At 42.9% G+C, this 24,597-nt stretch overlaps 1 protein-coding gene across 1 annotated transcript; it reads right to left on the bottom strand.

Annotated features, from left to right (window-relative positions):
* Window positions 1–466: 466 nt before the first annotated feature.
* Window positions 467–22,445, bottom strand: tmem110l (transmembrane protein 110, like). The gene is made up of 8 exons (XM_048268063.1): window positions 21,864–22,445; window positions 15,314–15,362; window positions 11,426–11,521; window positions 11,217–11,338; window positions 7,520–7,632; window positions 5,627–5,710; window positions 4,580–4,708; window positions 467–2,185 (listed from the first exon to the last, which is right to left on the bottom strand). Exons 1-8 carry the CDS (start codon window positions 22,051–22,053, stop codon window positions 2,081–2,083), a joined length of 888 nt encoding a protein of 295 aa, XP_048124020.1. The 5' UTR covers window positions 22,054–22,445; the 3' UTR covers window positions 467–2,080.
* Window positions 22,446–24,597: the final 2,152 nt, after the last annotated feature.

The following is a 24,597-nucleotide window of genomic DNA, read 5'->3' as shown; positions in this document are numbered from 1 at the left end:
AGGAACCACTGGAGTTTCCTAGCCTATGGTAATTCTGGACAAAGCGTTTGATCCGAGCAGCGGAGGCCACTTAGAAGAGTCCCGGAGCCCTTTAGGCTAACTGTACGAGACGAGCTAATAAAGAAAAACAATTATCAAAGTAAGAAGGGTCAACAGTAGCCAGTCTGATGAACGAGATCACACAAAAGGCAGAGGAGCCTGTGGGTAAGACTGTTTAAATAGAGGCATCATAGGATACCAGTATTTCAGTAAAGTTTTGTTGTCTCCAATTATGATTATAAATGTGCGTCTGTGTCTCTCTGTGTGTGTGTGTGTGTGTGTGTGTGTGTGTCTAAGCTGACCCCATGGAGTTTGTGTGATGTTCAAGAGTGCCAGAATGTGACTGATCGGAGTCACATTGTGTCCCAAACAAGAGCTCCTGATTGTGTGCTTTTCTATGGAAAAAAACCCAGATATGTCCATCTTGTGTTCTGTAATCAAAGTTTTTATTTATAGTATAAAGAGTGAACACTGGTAAATAAAATCTCCCCACATACACTCTTGACTCCAGGACGGATACATTTTCCCTCAACAAACATGTTCACATCATCTATCAACAGTTTTCCAAAACACACAATTCACCAAAATTAATAACTAACTTGATAAACGCAGCATCAACACGCTGAGACACAATTTTTTGGTGAGAGTAAACAAGTCGATGTACAATTTGGCCCCTCGAAAGGAAAAATTACATCAAAATTAATTTAACATTTTCTATTAAAAAAAAAACATCAACAATACGGGTCATCAAAAACACTAGATTAACGTTCATAAGAGGCATGATATTGATTGAAAACATCCCGCTGAAATGTATAAACGGTGTTTTGAAGCATCCTTCATGGTGGTTCAACAGTATACTCTGGACCATTTGTGACAGTTATGGCTTTCCCAAACCCAGTAAAATGAAGCATCGCCATGACCACACCTCAAAGATTACAATGACAATGTTTATAATATAAATATTATGATAGACTGAGGATATATCTCGGTGCAGCAGTTGGTCATCATTGTTCTAGAACTTGTACATGTCTCAACATTCTAGATTTTGACTTAGAAGTCAAGAATTGTGTGAATGTTCTAAAATGCTTAACTGATTTGAGGTTAAAAACAGGAATGGTAAAAGAGTTCCTCCAATGCCTGTGAGGATGACCGGTCAAATGCAGCAAGAGCTCAATGCTCGTCAGAAGGGCTTCATCCACCAGCCCTCTATCTGGACAGTGGTCTGATAGCAGCGATTCACACATACACAGGTCCAATCAGGTTTGTCTAGAAGTCTCTTCCCATAGCGGGACGTCAAGTGGATATTGTCATCGGAGTATAAAAATGCAGCCCAGGAATAAACAGTGCATATTATGTACACATACAAAAATGACCAGTCTCATAGTGATCGTAATCCCATCAAACAGTGATAATATTCAATCCTAATTTGGTACACGATAACTTGGTCCCGTTTAGGTATCTCACTTACTGTATTTGCATATAGTAGACACACACACACACACACACACACACACACACGAGTGTGTGCATTGATTTAGAGCAGAAAGCAGAATACAAAAATCTAACATTTACATATATGAGACATTCACTCAGATTGTTAATTGAGTGTTTACAGATGGTGCAAGTGTATGTGTGTGTGTGTGTGTGTGTTATTCATCTGTGGAAGATAAAAAGCACTTTTGTTCGTAATTATGACAAACGTTAGAAAGCGCAGACTTCTTGCATTTCAGTGCACCATGATATCAAAACACCCCGACCACACAGGGTCTACATGAATCAGACGATCCCACAAGTCCATTACTTTAATTAACGCGCACGCACACACACACACACACACACACACACACACACACACACACACACACACACACACACACACACACACACACACACACGTTTTGCACATCATGACCTTGATATGTATAAAAATTATAGCACCAGAAAGCATATGTGTGTGTCCTCTATGAATTTCTGGGCTGCAATAAAATATGTGTCTTTGCAAGTATGTGTGTGTGTTTGTCTATGTGTGTTTCTGGCAGGTCTAGACCTCTACCCAGCTGGGCATGAGTCTTCTATCAGAAGGAGTATAGCAGCCATCATCGCTGTCGTCGTCGGAGTAGAGTTCCGTATCGTCGCCCAGCAACACCTGGAGAGGGGGAGAGAGAGAGGGAGGGAGAGGGAGAGAGAGAGAGAGAGAGAGAGAGAGAGAGAGAGAGAGAGAGGGAGAAGAAGAGAGAGGGAGAAGAAGAGAGAGGGAGGGAAAGAGGCAGTGAGGGAAGGTTAGTTTTCAGAATACCACAACACTTGGTTGAGCCCCCGGTGTAGCCCAGCTGAAAGAGAACCGTGCTGACAGTAAGGGAGAAAGAGAAAGAGGGATAGAGTGATGGAGAGAGAGAGAGAGAGAAAAAAAAATGACTCGGTCACCTCTTGGTTTATGGCTACACTGAGTCTGCTGTATGCAAGTAGACAGTGGCTGCATTAAAACCAATTATGAGGGCGACGGAGTGGAGCAACACTTTACCATCAGTCAAGTTACACACGCACACACACACACAGAAACACAATATAGACACACAGACACACACAGGGAAACACAACATAGACACACACAACCACACACACACACACACACACAACCACAGGGAAACACAACACAGACACACACACAGTAGTTGGAATACCCAATCATCACCCTGTTGTCCTCCCATTCTTCCACAACATCACGTTGCAGGCATGTTTCAAATGTCACTTCTCTTCACAGATCAATGGATGATTTGTGGAGGTTTGGCACGGGACCAGGGATGGGGGAGGAGAGGAACAAAGGAACAAATAAATGATAGAAAGAAATATGGAGAGAGTGAGGAAGAGAGGGAGAGGGGGTTTAATGGGAATATGGAGAGAGAGAGAGAGAGAGAGAGATCTACTCTGTGTTCTGTGTCACTGTCTATATGAGAGAGAGATGACTGTTGTAGTAGTGAGAATGCACACACACACACACACAGTGATATTAATAAACATGCATGGACATACACACACACACACACATGCATGGACACAGACACAGACACAGACACAGACACACACACACATGCATGGACACAGACACACACACACACATGTATGGACACATGTGTGTGTGTGTGTCTGTGTCCATGCAGACACACACACACATTCATGACACACACACATATTGTGGGAGTAGTGCTCACGCTGTTTTCTACAGGGCTTTCTTCTGCAGCCTTCGCAGCCCATTTAATTTCACACTAAAATGTTTGTGATGCGTGAAATTCCCTGTTTCTGTCACTCTTTCCCTCCCACACACACACACACAGAACAACACAATATTCCGTTAGCACACAGAAGGAAAAACAGAATTATGTGGTAATAATAATCTAAGAGAGATGTCCATTGGCTTAGCTAGTGAGGCAGAGCTAATGAAATCTAAACATCGTCACACTCTGGGCTGTATTCCTCTGGATCTGGGATACTATACAGGAACAAGCAGTGGGGAGAACATTACACCACTTATAATAGATTCACATGGGGCAATCTCACTATGGGAAGTCTCTGGATGTGGAGACAGAAGGCTGTGTGTGTCTGTGTGTGTCTGATGTGTGTGTGTGTGTGTGTGTGTGTGTGTCTGTGAGTATCTGTGTGTGTGTGTGTGTGTACTTGGGGGGTGGGCTAGGAGGTTGTGGAGAAAGTCCCTGACTCAATCTTTCCTGGACCAACACCACAGTGGTGCTCAGATACAGAAAGTACAAACACACACACACACACACACACATCCTGTTGTATGCATGGAAATGGACGACACGACAGGTGTGGTGCAGGAAACACCTGGCCACTGTGCATACACCATGCCTGGATCTTCTCACATAAATATGAAGTTGTGTGTGTGTTAGTGTGTGTTGGTATGCGTGTGTGTGTGTGTGTCCCACGGGACCGGGTTGGCAGAGTCTGATGGGAAAGCTGGGTGAGGCTGTGCCACGGTATCTGATTAATGCTAACAAACGCTCTCCACTCACAAGCCATTACCAGCTCCAAATCCAGCCCATAAACAGGGCCACAGTTTCCACTTCCCATCCGTGGGACACTACACATGATCGACTGCACCACGCTACACACGACATGAAATCACACACACACACACACACAACATGAAACCATACAGTTTAGCGTAAAAGATGACAAAAGACATCTTTTGAGAGAGAAAAGAGAGAAATTAAATCTGACATGTGCATTCCATGCATTGTTTATGACAAGCGCAAATCATTCCTATTGTCTATATTGTTCAGATTTGTTGCAATTAAATTAAATTATGTGCTTCTGTTTAAGTTGACTTGACAACCTTACGTTTTGATACCACACCTGAGGGTGTCATTTCTGATTTATACAAGAGATAAACAAACTTGCATTCACATAATTTGTGAATGAGTTGGATGCAAACCCAGCTTGTGTGTGTGTGTATGTGTGTGTGTGTGTGTGAATGAGCTGGGTGCAAACCCAGCTTGTCACAATCCTGCTGTGCACTCCTCACCTGGGCCTCTTCGCTGGTAACCGACGGCAACTCCTTCACCTGCTTGACACTGTCGGATGGCCCCTCGATGGCGGTCATGGTCTTGTACTTCCTCATCATCAGACTGTCGACCACCCAGAACATCAGGGACTGGGGACACCAGAGAACATTCCAGAACATCAGGGACAACAAACACACCCGCAGAACATTCCACAGATAGAGAACATTCTACATTCTAGAACACAAGATGTCACATACAGGACAGAAGAGCTCATAACCCGAGACAGCACATACAGACATCAGACCCAGTAGTCATATACAGAACAGAACCGCCTAGAACCCAAGACAGCACATACAGACATCAGACCCAGTAGTACACTAAAGATCATGACACCATGCATATCAGACACCATGCATGCTCACCAGACACCCTGCACGCTCACTCAGGACACCATGCATGCTCACCAGACACCATGCATGCTCACCCAGACACCATGCATGCTCACCCAGACACCACCACATGTGTGTACGTGTGTGTGTGTGTGTGTGTGTGTGTGTGTGTGTGTGTTACTCTCTAGCCCAGATTTGCACCACTTGTTTGTGCATGTGTGCGTGTGTGTGTGTGTGTGTGTGTGTGTGTGTGTGTGTGTGTGTGTGTTACTCTCTAGCCTAGATTTGCACCACGTGTGTGTGTGTGTGTGGGGGGGGGGGGGCACAGAGAGTCAGCGTGGAGGGGGGCTGGGGCAGAGAGAGAGGCTGAGAAGAGAGTGAAGAGTGAAGGAGTGAAGAAGAGAAAAAGGGAGAGAGAAAGGCAGAGAGGAGAGAGAGAAGAAAAGGAGAGAGGCTGAGACTCACACTGACTATGAAGGGAAGAGAGAGACAGAGAGGAGAGAGAGAAGAAAAGGAGAGAGGCTGAGACTCACACTGACTATGAAGGGAAGAGAGAGACAGAGAGGAGAGAGAGAGAAGAAAAGGAGAGGGGCTGAGACTCACACTGACTATGAAGGGAAGAGAGAGACAGAGAGGAGAGAGAGAGAAGAAAAGGAGAGGGGCTGGGCTGAGACTCACATTGACTATGAAGGGAACGATGAGCATAACCAGGACCAGCTCCACCTGTGGATTTGGGATGTAGTTCAACAGCACCGCCTGCAACTGAACACACACACACACACACACACACAGTTACAGAGTAAAAGAGAAAGTTAGAATCAAAACAAAAGACAGCTTGAAAATGTTATGGCAAGAAGACGTAAAACAGACAACAGTAGATTAAACACACAATATCACCTTGCCTTCTCTCCAAGAACAATCACACACTTCCACAAACATGATCAATACTTGGGGCTCGTCAATGACTGGCAGCTTCCAATGATGAGCACTACAGTGCATGTGTTGTGGCATCTTTATATCTGTCTGACATGATCATGTCACTGCTGCTCACACACTATGATTACCGGATAATCTTGTGATCAGCGTGTGTGTGTGTGTGTGTGTGTGTGGGATGGGAGACTTCCCAACTCTCCAACAGAGAGGAAGCAAAACCTCTCTCTGCTTCCCACAGGAGAGGTGGAGACTGAGTGTGTGTGTGTGTGCGTGTATGTGATGCTTGCGTGTATGAGATCCGGCACTGAACTGCAATAAAAGAGAAACTGTATACAACTTCACCCGCACACACACACACACACACACACACACACACACACACACACAATCTCTCCTGTTCCCACGCCTGTTACAGTAAGTGATTTGTCCTCCATCTTCCCTCTAATTCCTTCTCTCCTCCTTTTGTCATCATCCCTTCTTCTCATCCTCCTGTCATTTACTCTCCTGCCTCAACTTCTCCCTGACATCTCGTCTTTGATATAACTCTGACCGCAAGGAGTTCGGTCCATTCTTGCAATGGAACTTCATTCAAAAGTGAAAGCAGACGGTTGATCAGCTGTGTTCTAAAGAATGTTTGATTCAAGTTCAGCATGAACTTCAGTTGCAAACTATTTGTTTCTCAGCAAAAGCCACGACTAAACATTAACAAATAGATATAGAGAGACAAAAGCCACGACCAAACAAATAAATATAAAGAGCCATTATGTGGAGTTTATGTTTGCATTTTGGCAAGTAGCCGTGTAATAAGCGGGATATTGTATAGAACATCTGTCATTATCAGAAAGTGCTACATAAGTCCCTTCAGGACGAAACAAGACCCCTACGCTGGAGGGTTGGAGTCCTGTTCGCCCTGTCGGGACTTATTTTCCGATAATGACCGGCGATCTATACATTATCCCTTACTTAAGGGCCGTTTACACCAAGAATAATACATATAACGATAACTAGAAAAGAAAATATCATTTTCGTTAAAATGAATGACGACGTTCACACATAAACTATAACGATAGCGACATGAAGAACGATATCGTTGGGGATCACTTTCAAAGCGATTTTGAGAACGATAAAAAGCTAACAGCCAATCCGAACCCTTCACATTTTAGCCATCACATTCAATAACACAAGGAGAGACTTTGCTTATCGTTGGTCAGTGTGGACGCTTTTATCGTTATGCTTATAGTTATCGTTATGGTTATGGTTATGGTTATAGTTATGGTTACATTAATCGTTACAGTTATCGTTCCTGGTGTGCACGGCCCTTTACTCTTCTCTGGGTGTTCGTGACAGCACAAGAAGAGGGAACATTCTTGGGGACATCACTTCCTGGAGAGGTGCATTTGTCGCCTGCATTGTGTTTACCGCTCGGCTCAGCCCTATACTTGCGCGGACTTGAACCCGCGACTTGGAAGTCAGAAGTCCAGCGTGCTAGAAATGGAGCTAAAAGCCCAGGCTGCTAGCTCTTCCACTAGCATGTCTCTTAAAATCGCCGGAAGGGAGGTTTTTACCCAACGTACATACTGCTCAGCTCTGCTACCATCAAACATTTGGAGGCGATTGAGGTGCATTGTGGGTACTCACGTTTGTCCAGCCAGGGATGAGGAGGACGAGGGTGACCACACCCTTCTCCAGGATCATGATGAGCAGGTAGATTGCACACTGGCCCCACCATGCACTCGCCCTCGGAGGGTCACCTGGGAGGGATGTAAAGGAGGGGTGAAGGAGATGGAGGGATGAGTGAGGACGGGAGAGAGAGAGGGAGGGATGAGAGAGAGAGAGAGAAAGGCAGAGAGCGAGAGAGAGGGCGGGATGAGAGAGAGAGAGAGAGAGAGAGAGAGAGGGAAATGTTAAGATGATGCAGGTAAGAAAGGGGACAAGAGAGAGGGAGAATGGTGGATGAATGAAAGAGTGCAGTACAGAGAGAAGAGATCAGAGGATTGAAGGAATGATAAAGGAAAGAGATGAAAGAGAAGATAAAAGACAGAAGAGAGAAGGAAAGAAGGGAATACAGAGAAATGAGAGAGGAGAGAAGAGAAAATTGTCACATTATTGAATCTGCATGTTTAGCCATAACATAGGCTACCATTTACGTCAAATGACACCACATAGACAGCAGTGGTTTCTCTCCCTGTTATACGAGGCAGGAGTAATGCAGCCGTTTCTTCATTCTGTGTTTTTCCTCTTACATGTATACATACAGCCATATACATACAGACACACAGACACAGACACAGACACAGACACACACACACACACACACACACACACTGCCTTTCATTTGTTCTGGTCTAGACTGACCGTCTCGGTCAAAGTGCATTATTAGTGCTCCAAGTCTCTCATCAACACACACACATCTTTTTTTCTCTTTCAAAACACACACTCTACATGTAGACACGTACATATGGACCCTTTCCATTATCAGCATCATAGTTGGCCCCACAAGACTTCCTTTTTAACATTCCATATGTTATCTTAATGCAGAGGAAGTAGATTGGGGCCCAAATAGAACGTTCAAGCATTGTTTTTGTTTTTATTGTTGAAAGGGTCTATACACGGTCATACACTCGGTCACACACACACACCATTGTGTCAATACCAGGTTAAGCATCCAAACATCTGAACTAAAAGTGGCTCTTAGTTAAGTCAGTACCCCCATTGGGGGGGGATAAAAAAGGAAAGAAAGAAAGAAAGAAAGAAAGAAAGAAAGAAAGAAAAGCGAGAGGAGAAGAGAACGTGATCAGCCCCATCCTCCGGGGACCACACAGGGGTCTTCATGTGACACAGTTCCCAGAGACACAAAGGCAAACATTCAACTCCATGACTCACAGAGAGAGAGAGAGAGAGAGAGAGAGATAGATGAAGAGAGAGAGAGAGATGAAGAGAGAGAGAGATAGATGAAGAGAGAGAGAGAGATGAAGGAGACAGATGGAGGGTGGGAGAGACAGATAGAGAGAGAGGAGAGGAGAGAGAGAGAGAGAGAGAGTAGGAGAAGCTGAGGAAACAGAGATAGAACTTTGTTTAACCAATCACATGAGGTTAAGGTACACATACTCCATAGGCAGAGAGAGAGAGAGAGAGAGAGAGAGAGAGAGAGAGAGAGAGAGAGAGAGGGAGAGAGAGAGAGAGAGAGAGAGAGAGAGAGAGAGAGAGAGAGAGAGAGAGAGAGAGAGAGAGGATGGAATATATCATATTGCTTTGGCAATATTGATAATATAAACTTTACAGTCATGCCAATAAAGCTCTTTGAATTTCAACTCGACTTTGACAGACAGAGAGACAGAGAGAGATAGAGAGACAGAGAGAGAGAGAGAGAGAAAGGAGACAAACAGAATCCGTTAACTTAATCCGTTAATTCGTTGTGAAGTTGGAGAATTGGAGACACAGACGGAACCTGACACTTCAGTAGTGGTATGCCATTACAAAAGCATAAACAGAGACCTGCAGTGCTGTTGTGACGGTCGTAAACAGTGTCTCTAAATATGCAGTCATGCGCACACGCACACACGTTTTGTTGCTCCGGCAGCTGCGTCGAGTTTCCCACTCAGACGTTGGCGGGGTAGTTATGGGGTTATTTTCCCCTGTGCTGATGCAGCTGGGGCTCTTGGCCGGGTAACTGAGACACTCAGCCATGAGCACAGCGCACACAGCAGCAGGGCTCCTTTACAGTTCATAGTTAGAGCCACAGCAGCCCCTAGTGGTGTGGATGAGGAAGTGCATCATGCCTGTTCACACCAGGTTGGTCGGGATTTAGAGGGTTTAGCTTCAGCCAGTTAGCATCATGATTGGTCGCAGGGCCGTCACAACCGGGGGGGCATGCACACATCTGCTTAGGGCCCTGACCCCCAGAACGGCTGATTATAATGTACTTAATCCACAGAAATGACAACTGTGTGAGCAATCCCCTTCAATTCTATTATTTATTGGTCATATGCAGAAAACTGCAACAACAATGTTGTCGGAATCCCCCTAACGAGGCACCAGCCTGCAAAAAGGTTGATTTTTGAGCGCAACATATGAATCATGGCGCAAACGTACAGCCTTCTTCAGGAAAATCAAACACACACACACACACACACACACACAATGTTTTTGGGTGCTATTACTGTGTCCAGTCCTGCGACAGCTGTGTAAAGACTCAGAGGCGAGCAGACCGCAGGACTTTACAGAGGTTAGTGCCTCTTGTGGTGGGAATGGGGAAGTGGTTCTCCTTCAATACCATGACAGCACTGTGCAGTTCTGGACAAACAGAATACCTTCTCAAATACGCTGAAAGCCTAAACTAACATTTAACAAAACAGCAATAAAATGTTTTTCACACAGCAATTATTCAAAACAACATTTGACTTTTTTTTACATTTTACTAAACTTAGTACTTTTTTACAGGGTCTATTCCCGGGAAGCCCTGTCCTCATCTGAAACAGCACCCCTTGTGGGGAAACGGTGCCGTGCACACTGTTACAGTGTTTTTCCACTATTTTTGTGCACTGCACTGCTCTTGCTTAAGAGATGCTGGGAAGGTAAACATGCAGCCCACTTGAAAACAAACTGGAGCTCCACCGCGTGACCTTGGTGTTGCTACTGGCTTGTTTATCAGTTGGGCTATACAGACACCTCAACAGGGACTGAACAGTCTGCCGGCCACTCACAGCTCATGGGTGACTCATGTGGAACTCATGACTTAATAATTTCAGTCTGTTTGCTTTGTTGTTTTTCACTCTGTTCCCGTACGGGTTTGTTTGTTTTGGTCACTTAAAACACCACTTCTCAATGTCACAGAGAAGACTACTGTATAGCCTACTGTAGGCTATATATTCGGTCATTCAAGCAATACGGAATAAGTGTTTACACCAAGTTTTGGAAGAAATTAATAAAAAAGTGAAGATGCTGGGAAAAGTTAACATTGTTATTTTACTACCCTAAGAGCACTTTATCCTTTACAATAACATCTTTTCTTTTCAGATCTGTAATTTATTTGTGCCAATTTACACACTTACAAATGTTTTAAATGAATGGAACCTTCATGTCGGAATGATAAAGAGTCCAAGTGGGAATATCCGCACTCTGGAACGGCTCTCATCCAATCAGACACTAATAAAACGTTTGATGGGACCCAACTGCTGTATAAACAGGGGTGCAGACATAGGCCCGCAATCTTCTTCCAAAGGGGAAGAGACAGACAGACATCCCATTTTCCCTGATGGTAAAAAGACTAAAAACATCACAGACACACGCACACAAAGACACACACACACACGCACTGAGAGAAATGGATGCGTACCATATTCTCCAAAGGTCAATAAGGTGCACTGTTTATGCTCCACGATGCGAGACACCACCTTCACCCCCATCCAGATCACCAGCATCCCCAGAGTGGCATCCAGGATGAAGTTCATGAGGTACCTGACAACATAGGAGCACACGATTGGCTGGGGAAGCTGATTGACAGGTGCATGTTAGAGGCAGAGCCAATAAGAATGCTGGACTCACAGAGAGCAAGCGTCGGCTTTGGTCAAAGTGGACAGGAAAATGTTGGCAAAGTGGATGAAGAGAGCTCCGATGGCCTGCTTGGAGGTGTCGTAAAACCTGGAGAACAAGGAAATCAAGAACAAGAAATGTTGGGAAATGCTGGTGTGTGTGTGTGTGTGTGTGTGTGTGTGTGTGTGTGCACACGTGCAAAAGAGTGTGTGTGCAAGGAAATGAAGAAGAAGAAATGCAATAGGTTTGGCAGTTAATTTTGGTGATATTTTGTGTTGAATTTGGGGAAACCAATTGTTGTTTCAGTTGTGTTGAGCTAGTGTTAATTTTGTCACCTATTTTTAATTTAGTCCTAGTCTTAGTCTTGTGACGAAATGTCTTTTTTAGTCTTTGTCATATTTAGTCATTCAAATATAATTTTTGTTAGTCAAGTTTTAGTCGACTAAAAGTCTCGTCATTTTAGTCTAGTTTTAGTCAAAAGAAAACTAAAGGTATCTTAGTCTTAGTCAGTTTTAGTCAACACATTTTAGTCTTTTTTTTATAACAAATTATTTCTGATTACCATTTGAGTCAAATAGTGTTTCACACATCTCAATTTTCCAACAATATTGTGTGTCCACAGGGCTTCTCGTCTGTTATAATTACTCATTCTGATTTTTTGTCAGTCAGTATGTTTACATGCACAGGTAAGTCGAGCTACAGTTATAGCTCGGCTGGGATTTGACCATAGATGTAAAAGATTTGAATGGACCACTGTCATATTCGTAGACCAGTGTTTCTCAAAGTGTGGTCCGGGAATCACTGGTGGTCCGCAAGCTATCCCAAGTGGTCCGCGAGCAGACGTGGTTAAATATAATATAGATGAGTTGTTTGCAATATTGAACCAACTTGTATGTAAAAACAGTTCTGCAACACTGTCTATGTAAGATATGCCAGTTTAAATACAGTATGAATCCACACAATAACCAAAGTGGTTCAGTGAGTAGGCCTATAGTGTAGACTAATTATAGGCTACTGTTGAAGAAGGTATAATCTTTTTTTTTTTTTTTTTTTTTAGCTAGGGTTAGTTAAGTGGTCCTGAAACTGAAAAAAAAGTTTGAGAAACACTGTCGAGACCAAAGTATTAATGTTTTACTCCTCCTCGCTAGATGGCGATATGCTTCAAACACAACACATTCCCCAAACAGACTCTCCATCTTAGCCATAGCTAACTTGCTAGCGAACTTTCCATATTAGCTTACTTGTTAGCAAACTTTGCATCATCAGTCTAACTAGTTAAATAGTTGACATTACATGATGAACATTTTTCGTATGGACATTCTGGGGGATGTTAATTTGTATGAGAGAAGCTTCAACTTCTGGGTATGTAGCATTGTGGCATACAGCTTAGGTAGTTAGCTTGCTAACTCTGGCAGAAATCTCCAGTGTTCTTGTTCCATGTAGTTTCGTGTTGCAGCCACAGGGTTGCAGCAACAGCACGTAGACTAGCCTACAGGAAAGCTGTTGCGTATGAACTCATTCGGAATATTTTGAAAACGTAACAGCTAGATATTCTGTCTTCTCATTTTGTAGACGAAAATGAAGAGAGATTTTATCTTAGTTTTTATTTCATGCAAAACATTTTAGTCTCGTCTTTTTTCGTCAACAATAATGCATCTTAAGATAGTCTTAGTCACTGTTTCAGGACATTACTGCTGTCTCGTCATCGTCTCGTCTTAGTCATGAAAAAAAAGGTTGTTGACTAACATATTTCCTCTCGTCTCGTCTGACGAAATTAACACTATGTTGAGCTATTGAAATGGTCCTGGTTTGTTTTCTCAAAACAAAAAACTTCAAAAGTGTGTGCATTTTGCTTAAAAACCAACATTGGTGCCAATACTTTTGTCAGTGACTATATAATACTATTTGTATTTAATTACTAGATGTACCGCAGAGCGGTACAAAATATGACCGCCGCCCAGTCCAGCACATTTTTTCCACAAAAATAAAATCACGCTGAAAGGCCTATATGATTCTAACGGTCTCACTAAATTGCATTATCCACACTCAGTTCTCACTGGTATCTGCTAGACAACAAGTACCAAAACATGATTAGTTTATAGATTTCACATGTAAAATTGATTTTATACAACCCCACCCCCATCTTGCCTGTTCATAATTCTGAGAAATTCTTGAATTGTGTGCATGTGTGCGTGCACACATTTATGTTTATGTGTGTGGGTGTGTGTGTGTGTGTGTGTGTGCGTGCTTGTCTGCGTATGTGTGTTTGTGCATGTGCATGCATGAGTACATATGTCTACTCTGTGAGTATGTGTCATACGTATGATTACTGTGAATGTATGTGTGTGCGTGTGTATCTGTTTATGCACATGTGTGCACATGGAATGGGTTAACATGACCCCTGGAGGCAAACATACGGAAAACATTGGTCATCCTAGGCCCTACGGTTCTCAAGATATTCACAGAAAACTGTGTCTGCCCTACCCTCCTTTCGGGGGGTCCAGTCCAGCGGGGGGGGCTACAGATCAAAACGAAAAACGATGGTTCCATGCTATCCATGTGGGGTTACATGCCCACTAAGTTTCGTGTACCCCGGTCTTTCAGTGTCCCAGGAATCCTTGTTGGTGTACGGTCACTAAATGTACACATAAATTATTTTATCGTAAGGCCCCCCATGAACGAAAGTTCACAAAACTTGGCATGCATTTGGAAGGTGTCATAATGATCCTACACTTTCAATTTCGTGCAGTTTTGACCATGTCAGCCAGAGATATTGTGATGAAAACACCTAATTTTTTTGCTTTTTAATTTTTAACTAGGTGGCTTATACATGAAATAAGTGGTAATGGGATGGGTTGACATGCCCCTTAAGACCAACATACAAAAAAGGTGGACCTCCTAGGCCCCACGGTTTCGAGATATTCACAGAAAACTGTCTCCGCCACCTACAGGCCAGTTGGTGTATAGTAACAAATTAATTTATTGTGTGGCCCCCATAAACGGAATTCCCGTGAACCGCATTCAGAGGGTGTCATAATGATCCTACACTTCAAATTTCGTGCAGTTTTGACTATGTTAGGTCACAGATACCTGCGATTACAACACCTCATTTTTACTTTTTGTGTTTAACTAGGTGGCTTATACATGAAATGAGTGGTTATGGAATGGGTTGACATGGCCCCTTGAGATCAACATACAAAAAATGGTCCTTCTAAACCCTACGGTTCTCGAGATATTCACAGAAAACGGTGTCTGCCCTACCCTCCTTTCGGGGGGTCCATTCGAGCGGGGGGGCTACAGATCAAAACGAAAAACGATGGTTCCATGCTATCCATGTGGGGTTACATGCCCACCAAGTTTCGTGGTACCCCGGTCTTTCAGTGTCCGGGAATCCTTTTGACGGAAATTTGGACATGCGAAAAAGAAAAAAAAAAAAAAAAAAAAAAAAAAATCTGACTAAACCTATATGATCGGGCGCTTTTGCCAAGGCTGGCGGTCATAATTATTTCTAATAATAATTTAATAATAATTCATTATTTATAAAAATAATAACCTAATAATAATATACTTTAAAATACAACCAAAGCAATGAACCCCCGTAGGAAAGATTCTAGAGCACTTTGTAGTTCTTTAATCCTTGCCTTGTAGTGCTTTATGTGGAACCTTACATACTGCACATCCACTCTTTAAACACAGACAACCTGAGCTCTCTTTAAACGCAGACAACAGCCTCATTAGGATCTTTCCTAAAAGGCATCAGTTTGCCAAGCTGATCAAGGTGTGTGGGGTGTGTGTGTGTGTGTGTGTGTGTGGTGAGTGTGTGTGTGGTGTGTGTGTGGTGGGATGGGGGGCTTTCTCTTTAGTTCTTTAATTCCTAGAATGCAGGGAAAGAGTTCTCACCAAATCTTCCACGGTCTTCGCACCCCAATAGGCTCACGAAACCTCTTCACTGTAAAGACACACACACACAAATATATACACATTAATGTCATAGTAAATGCTAACAGTACGTTTGTGTGGTTTATGATATAAGACAATGACCCAGATAGCAAGAGGCTGGCGGACCACTGTCTGTCCACTAGGGACATAGCTGGCGGTCCGCTGCCATTTTGCTCATCGGTTCTCTGGCAGTCCGCTGGTGGGTTGCAGACAAATTGCCCAATATTTTGCCACTATTGGTCTAAAATCTTTTTCATTTGTTCAGTTATACTCCATATATCATTTTTATTAACTTTTCTTAATATTCATGACAAGTTAAATATAAAAAGATGGTGGTCCAACGGCGGTCAGTCTCCCGGGAGCTCCTTCGGGTACAGTGCCTTGCTCTAGGGCACAGCAGGGACAGCCAGGAATTGAACCCACAACTTGTTCTGGCTACCGCATGCTAGTCCAGCTCCTTAGCCACTACACTACTACTGCATGCTAGCCCAGCTCCTTAACCACTACACTACTACTGCATGCTAGCCCAGCTCCTTAGCCACTACGCTACTGCATGCTAGCCCAGCTCCTTAGCCACTACGCTACTACTGCATGCTAGCCCAGCTCCTTAACCACTATACTACTACTGCATGCTAGCCCAGCTCCTTAGCCACTACACTACTACTGCATGCTAGCCCAGCTCCTTAGCCACTACGCTACTACTGCATGCTAGCCCAGCTCCTTAGCCTCTACACTACCACCGTCCACTTACATTTACATGTAGTCATTTAGCAGACGCTTTTATCCCAAACAACTTACAGAATTTGTACTGTACTGAATAACATTCACACAACAGTGCAGAGGAGACCTTAGGTAGGAATTACAACTGCAGCAGCGGTTATGTTTATTGATTGTCATGTGTTGACTTATCTACAGTATGCTTCACTATCTTTCTTTTATAATGGCATATAAAGGTTGGTTACGGTTATGTTTATTAACTATGTGGCATCACATGCAGGGAGGTGGAATAAGGAAAATGGTGCATTGGTACTCTTTTGTCTGCAGTTTGCATTAAAGATCTGTTGTTTTAAGGGTGTGAGTTTTTGAACATTCTAACAGAAGATTCCATTCTGCAACAATTCAAGATTCTAAAATTCCATGTTAACTTCAATGAAACAGGATATTCTTTAGAACATTTCTGTCACATGGAGTTAGTCTTGCCATTCATTTACAGTGTGAACCTCCCTGCAAACCACTTCCTCCTGTTTGTTTTCTTTAAAAAAAAAAAAAAAAAAAAGTGTCAGTAGCTCTACTTGTCTGAAAATAACTTCATAACATCTATTAATATCTAGCCGACATACTGATCTATAGGACATTTCTGTACTAACAAGTATGCAGGAAAATGCTAGTAATTTGTTAGACATACTGAGAATTTTTCATTACCTAAGGTAACATAATTATGCATATGACATATGTTTAGGTGTAATTAAAGTCGGACATACTCACTATTTTATAATTTCACACATTTTAGCACCTAATTTGTTGACATGGATTGCACTGCTGCCTATGTTGAGTGAGTTCCTCAGCAAAGGATGGTTTATGCAACAGCCCTTCCCAGAGAGGAAGGGTCAATCATGTGATGATGGTTAACCCATCAGCAACCATTGTGGTCATGGGGATTTTTGTAATCACAATAATGACACTATTCTAAAAGCATGATGTAAAGGGTAAACCGCAAATATATCTCAAATCCCTTGCAATTCACAACTGGGTATTGTAAGCTTCTGCTTCCCATTTTCCATTTCGGAAAAAGACCACATTTTAACATTTTAAATTTAGGATGATGATGAAATTAAATACATTATCTTTTCACTCTACATTTTGAATTGCACCATGGCTATGAATACATTTCAATTTTTTGACGTCAAAACCAGGCAGCACCCTTCTCCTTCAAACACACTCTCAAGCAATCAACTATGGAGAAATGGGACAGAGTCTAGACCTGCTAGAAGAGCACCTGAACAGAGGTGTGTGTGTGTGTGTGTGTGTGTGTGTGTGTGTGTGTGTGTGTGTGTGTGTGTGTGTGTGTGTATGTACTCACATGTGCGATATGCATGGAGGCATGGAGGTGTGCAAGTGTGTGTGTGTGTGTGTGGTGTGTGAGAGAGAGAGAGAGAGAGAGAGACAGAGAGAGAACACACCGAGTGTGTGAGAGGCAGCAAGACAGAGAGAGTACATGGACTGAGACTGTTCTCAAATGAATAAATGAAATCCAGCTGAACTGAACTGAATGGTGATCAGGAAGCAGAACAAATTCTTCTGATGGGGAGGGATTCTAACCATACATCCATGACATTTACATTAATTTAGCTGAAGCTTTTATCCAACGCCACTCTCAGCTGAGGGCTGACATTAAAGCTAACAGTGCAATAATGAGACCTTAGAGCAACAGTACATTTGCATACAGTGCAAGATAACTAGAGGATGATGGTGCGGATATTTAAAATCGTTTCTTGGAGTCTGGGTCCAGGGAGGTGTGGGTTTTTCAACATTCTAACAGAAGATTCCGTTTCGCAACAATTGAAGGTTCTAAAATTCTATGTTGAATTCAATGAACCCAGATATTCTTTAGAACGTTAATTTTCCAACATTCCCATCACACTGGTGTGACGGTACACCTTTAAGGGTTAACGGTCAGTCCTCAGTGATGACCAGGATATGCTCAGTGACATCACATATTGTAGCCCTAGTTCATACTCTGGCTCTGCAAAGCATAGAGACCATTTCAACTGTTACAGGCACAATAAATAAATGAAATGAAATTCCAACTGAATTAAATGGAATTGAATTGAATTGATTCCTTTCTTTGCTCTCCTCTACCTCCTTCTTCTACCACTTTCTCTTTCGACTACACTTTGACTAAACCTTCTGCAGTCTCATCCTCTGGTAATAGCGTTGATTAATTGATGCAGTATTAATTGCTGCCTAAGGTGTCCTCTGCATTGTAGTTTGAATATTATTTCTCATTAAAGGTTTCTGCTGAATGAATAAATGTAAAATGCTGATGAGTTGAGTTAAATGGTAACGAGGCTTCGGTAGGCCCCTGTAGTGTCGGCGTTGGCAGTTGTAGAGCAGAGGGGTGTGTTTCTGTGAGCGAGCGAACGAATAATAGGAAGACGTGCGAACAACAACGAGGAAGTGAATTCTATCACACACCGCTCCGGCCGCTCTCTGACAGGAAGTGACTTTTGCAAAATACAAATATTTGTGCTGAGTGTGACCATAAAGGGTGTTTTCTCTCCCTCTCTCTCTTTGTCGCTCTCTCGTTTCTCGCTCTCCCCCGCTCCCTCTCTTGCCTGTTCACTCTAGTCTCTCTATTGTACTCTACTTTTCTCCTCCTTCATGACCAGTATCTCTCTCCCTACACGCATCACATCTTTTCTGTAATGCAAATGACGGCGCTGAGTGACTGTGCAAGGGTATCACAGAACAGTTTGTAAAAACAGTAGGCCTACTTTTTCATTCTCTCTCATTCTTTTACCCTCCCTCCCTCCTTCCTCACCATCCCTCCATCCTTTTCAGGTCCTGTTTCACCACTTCTCTTTGCAACGAAGTAGACAAGACAACTAAATGATAATAGAACTCTTCACCACAGTTCTCACCCACGAGTCACGCCAGCTACCGGCCTTGAGAGCCGTGCGAACACAAAGCAGTAAAACTTGATCCTGACCTGTGTCGGCAATGACCTCTGCTTCCTTGACTACAGTTTGAACTCTGCATTCAGTCATCTTTTGTTCTCATTCGACATATGAGCTGCCCATCTTGCAGCACATATAAACACGTCATCACCTGTATCATTAATATCGCAATATGACAAAATTCTAATTATGGGAAGGAATTCTACTGGTATATCGATAACAATACAATATAGCCCATCCCTAAGACATACATGGCCAACACATAATCAAGCAATCAATGATGCAATGCAATGCTTGACTATTCAGTAATGGATTGGTTATCATGCAGTCAGGTCGGCGGTGCCATGTGCCAATCCGAAAAACGAACCGCTATGCCAACTCATTCATTCCCTCTGCTATGAGACTGTTAAATGAACATCATACAGTATAAGACTTTTAAAAGAATACACATAACTACAACAATACTGGTTCTTGCACCCCGCTGCTCTTTTCCGTCACTGGCAAGTGAAGTGTGTGTGTGCATGTGTGTGTCTGTGTGTAGCTGTACACAGGTGATGTATGACTGCTGCAGTACCTACTTACCTATTTGTCTATTTATTATTCTTAACATTGTATACATTTTATACATTGTATGCTAATGCACTTTTTACCTTTTAACCCTTAATGGATGCGTTGGCTGTAAACCGAATTGCCCCTCGGGGAATAATAAAGTTATCTAAACTGAACTGAACTATTCTGCAGACACACTTCCTTCTAGATTCTTCTATTCTAACGAAGTACTGTGTGTGTATCAATTAAGTGCCAAAGACCACCTTTGATTTGCCTTATCTATTCAAGTCATGCAGGCATCAATAAAGAAATTGACACACAGGGAAATTAACATAAGGTTAATCACATTTAGCAATGATTAGTGTCCACTGTGAGTTCAGTGACAGCTGCTAAATGGTTTGATTAACTGTCAAAACACACATTTTTTTCACCCCTTTGTTCTCTCGTGTGTGTGTGTGTGTGAGTGTGAGTGTGAGAGAGAGAGAGAGAGAGGGGGCAGTGGGGGTTTGTAACTGGGTCATATGGTCCAGTGCAAGTGCAAACATGAGACCTGCTGAAACAGCAAAATATAAAATAAATAAATAAATAAATAAATAACCACAACACCCAACCACAAGCTGTAGCGAGATAATATCAACCCCACTGGCCAGAAGACTCTCACAGCCAACTGTCTGGACTCTTCTAAACCAAATAACATCATACAACATGAGATCCAACAGAAAGGAGAAAAGAGGCTCCTTCCCTCCACTCTGTGAGGTCATATTGATTGACAGCTCCTTGGCTCCACCCCATGCACTGGCTGAAGTAATAACTGACAAGTCAGATGTCTCACTGGCTAACATGGTAATAAGTAACCAAGTTAATGAGGTTGTCATGGAAAAGAAAAGTTAACCAGTCTCTCTCTCTCTCTCTCTCTCTCACACACACACACACACCATTGTATTTTCAACATACTATTCTTCTAGTCATCTCTGAGTCATACAGTAACACAGAAGATATACATTCACCACACAATGCAGATATGTTTCCACTCCTCCTCCCTCCCTCCCTCCCTTCCTTTCTTTCGTTCTCTCTCTGTCCTTCTGCTGTTCCTCGCAGTACACCGTCTCTTTTGAGGTTCTTCTCTTACTCTCTAAACTTCTATCTCTCAATCTCTCCCTATCTTTGTGAGTCACATCTTGATAGAGGACATGGGCAAAAACGTGTCAACAAAAGTGTTTCTGTTTCAGAGCATATCTGGCATCGGTGCTCAAATACAGTCCGGGGTTTACAATCCCATAATACCCCCTGGGGGGCATGTGACAGGAAAAAAAGGCCTTACTGCTGTACTGCTGTCCAGGGGTGGTGAAAAGTGGGGGTGGGGTTCAGATACGACAGAGGTCCTGTGACACACCTTCACTAAAACACACACACACACACACACACACATACACACACCTAGCAGCAGTGCCAACAGCCAGCGCCTGCATGGCATAAATCCACCAAAGTCTTCAGCACACGACTCCGCTGATTGACATGATACCATATTTCAGTGCGGACTGACTGACCACACAAACACAGCCAGCTCCTAAGGCCTAAAACACATTGAAATGAATTCTGCAAGTTGCCCAAAACCTATTCTCCTCCTTAGACACAAACAAACAGACACACACATACAACTCAAGTCAATCCTTCACTGCTTCCAAGCAACCACTGAATGCACAGTGCAGTGGATGTTGTCCAGCGAGAATTGGACTTACGCAGTTTGTAGGCTAATGCATTGTTTTGGTAATAGGTTTGTTATGATCAACTCAAACAAACTGGTTTCTATTTGGTAATATTACGCATTGGAATTGGACCAGTGACAGTTGGATTCATGCATTTTGCACCGCATTGTTTCAGACTTAAATGTAGACAAAAGGCTCACAGACTGGGTTGTATGCAGCCTCTACACACTAAAGACTGGGGCTCTGTTTCCATTTTGTAATATTGTGCACTGGAATCCCCCAAAACAAATAATGACGAACTTTTGAAATGAAGCATAGTACAATCAACAATGACACTTATCCTAAAGGATCAAAATGCATCCAAGCAGGCTACAAAACAACAGCCACGTGTTAACGGGCCGGCCGACCTATAGGAAGAGCTACAATAGTCAGCTGAGACACTTAACATTCCAACAGGCTGATCGCAAAACAACGAATGCAGTAGGCCTAAAGTATTAATAATAACGGAGCAATGTAACAATTATGCAATAAAGAGTTGTCTAATATAGGGATAGGTTCCCTGTGAGCTTTCTCACTTACACATTAGAGTGCTGAAAGCTACAACGGCGAGAAGCCCTTGGATCAGAACTCCGAAGCCATCCATTAAAGAGCCGTTATCGCAGCCGCGCGGCGTTGCCTGCGTTATGTCGCTCATGTTTGTCACCACGAGCATCTTGCTTCGTAAAAGTCTTCTCACGAGGAAAATGCCGTTATATCCGTACATGTCCATGTCTCTTGATTAAAACTCTCCCTTAGACAAACAAAGGACAAGGGCACTTCTTCTTCGATAACACAGTGCGAAAAACATCCAAACCGAGGAAGGACAAACGAAAGAGAGAAAGGCAGTAAGTTAATCCCCGTCAAGCGACATAACTTCACCCTAGAGCCAACCAAATGTGACTCAAAAGACGTGCAGATGGCGTTCTGTTGGGAAAGTTATCTTCGAAAAGTTGTAGTCAAGTTGAGACAAGACGACAGCCGCCGCAGCTTCCACTTTCCCATTTTCGTGTTTTCCAGACCAACAATAAACCGAGCAGATACGCGAGATGCTGACGTCACCTCCTGCTTCGGTCAGAGAGGGAGACCCCTGGCTTTTGTTTGGAGCAGCGTTGTAATGGTGTAGGTTTTTGAACGTTCTAAGTTCCGCAACAATTGAAGGTTCTAAAATTCTATGTTGAATTCAATGAACCCAGATATTCTTTAGAACGTTCGTTTCTCAACATTCCCGTCACACCGCTGTGACGGTACTCCTTTAAGGGTTAATGCGCTCTGTCCCACTCGCGGCAGCGCAGACGCTGTTATGATAAATTGTCAAACGTGCCTGTCTTCCCACGGCACGTTTTGTTTTTAGACACTTCCAAGAATAAGATAGCCTACTGTCAATAGCTAAGCTCTGCTGCATACAAGTAGGGCATTGAGTGGTTCTGTTTGTTTTTTTGTTGGTTTTTTTGTGTGTGGGTTTCGGCCAAAGGAACGAATTACTATAGGTCAATTACTATAAGTACTATCCTATAGGCTATCACAATAAAGAAATTGCATTTTAATGCAAGAATCAAACTGACAAAGAGAAAAGGACATATTGACTAATCGGATATTGGCCTTTGGCAATTCGTCTGTGCGGATAGCTGTTCCCTAAAAGTCGCCTGAATCAGGATAAGCTGAATTTGATGAAGCAACCTAGTATTTCTGTGACTACTGATTTCTTCGCCGGAGATAGGCTACCTTGGCCGGTGTAGAAACAGCTGCCGTCGTTGCGACACGTGTGTTAGTCAATACGCAATCCATCAACTGCCACGTTTCTGATAATGTAAACTATTGCTCCACTAACCGGTCACCTGGTCCAAAAAATCAATCCAGTTGATGGAGTGTGTTGCTTTAGAAATGAAGCCTGCCTAAAATGAGACTAATGGTCTTTGACTGGAACTTTAGGAAAGTCGAAGAAAATTAGAATAAATAGAGAAACAGACAAACAAAAAGACATATAGCCCGCTTTCTGATCCGAATGTATCTATTAAGCAAGTATATGGTGACTATTTTTATACGATTGTTAGGTTTATATCAGAGGTTTACGCTGGGTCATTTCTTTCCATTGGTGGGTGCAAGCTTTTCATGCTGTCCGCAAAGGTGCCATGGTTGCTTAGATCTCAAGGGTAGGATAACAGTTCTTTCACTGCGAATGGCAAACCACAATGATCGTGACTTCAATTATATTTTCGAGGCAGACATAGGCCCGGTGTCCACAGAGAAAGAGGCAAAAGAGGCTATGCCTATTTTACCAAATGACAGCCTGTCTGATATAAAACCCACGTCAGATCAGTGATTAACAAGCCAATCCGAATATGTGTCGCGCACATCAAGCTACACCATCTGGCCAATATTATTAACTAAATTGTATGAATCAAAACGTTTGTAATCAGTAAGTGTCCTTTTGCGGATTGCGATGTCCTGTCCTGAATCTAGCATAGGCTTATTTTACTCAACAATATAGGCTAGCTTCGGTAGTAGGCCTAATGGTAGAAAATGTTCGGCACTATGTAGCCTAATGCCACGACATAAATATGGTAGGATCATCTATCGAGCATTAATTTATATCTTCATCTTTCATCTATCCATTCGTCCATCCATCTATCTATTCATCCATGATCCATCTTTGTATTCTTAATTCATATTTAGCTACTGCTCTTGCCCACATTTAGGATACTTATCCCACTAGAATCATACTGCGCATCACACCAAATGGGAAAAATGTGTGGCGAGGCTTATGCTTTAATTCCATGGCCAGTTCGCGGGATGCAGAAGGTAATCTGTGGTCTGCGCGCGCGTGCTTGCTAAAGCCTCGTCAGATTAGGGCGCGCGAGCTCCAAACCATCTGTTGTCGACACCTCCCATCACCTGCCCGCGCACAGGAAACCATGGTCATGTAGGCCGCGGCGGCGGCGGCGCGCTCGAGGTCATCCACTTACCTCTTTGGTGATTGGGGATAAACTTCACGTGGGGCTGCTCGCTCTAACCGCGCGTTCTAATTGAGTGGCGTTGCATAACAATGACTGATATCTTCATCTATTGAGAGACAATGCAATGACTTGCGAATTAAAACGTGCACATGCAAAAAATGTTTTAATTTACAGATTGATAAGTGCGTCATGTGCAAACACCCATACGGTGGGACTTAATATTCTCAACTATTAGTCTATATCTTCCATAAAACGATATGCCGTAGGTACTATTATTTCTTCTTTAAACCTTGATTACACATTTTTTCCTCCCTCATATA

The sequence above is a fragment of the Alosa alosa genome, chromosome 17, assembly GCF_017589495.1.
Source record: "Alosa alosa isolate M-15738 ecotype Scorff River chromosome 17, AALO_Geno_1.1, whole genome shotgun sequence".
Taxonomy (NCBI): domain Eukaryota; kingdom Metazoa; phylum Chordata; class Actinopteri; order Clupeiformes; family Clupeidae; genus Alosa; species Alosa alosa.
The sequence above is the reverse complement of the archived record's forward strand: the minus strand, read 5'-3'. Positions and strand labels throughout refer to the sequence as shown.

Bases quoted from the DNA above. Each gene is read 5' to 3' on its own strand.
- tmem110l (XM_048268063.1), bottom strand. From the start codon at position 22,053: ATGGACATGTACGGATATAACGGCATTTTCCTCGTGAGAAGACTTTTA. The intron at 5,711-7,519 runs GTGAGTACCCAC...GTGTGTGTTCAG, and splicing joins TCATCCCTGGCTGGACAAAC to TTGCAGGCGGTGCTGTTGAA. The intron at 4,709-5,626 runs GTGAGTCTCAGC...TGGTGTCCCCAG, and splicing joins TCGTTCCCTTCATAGTCAAT to TCCCTGATGTTCTGGGTGGT.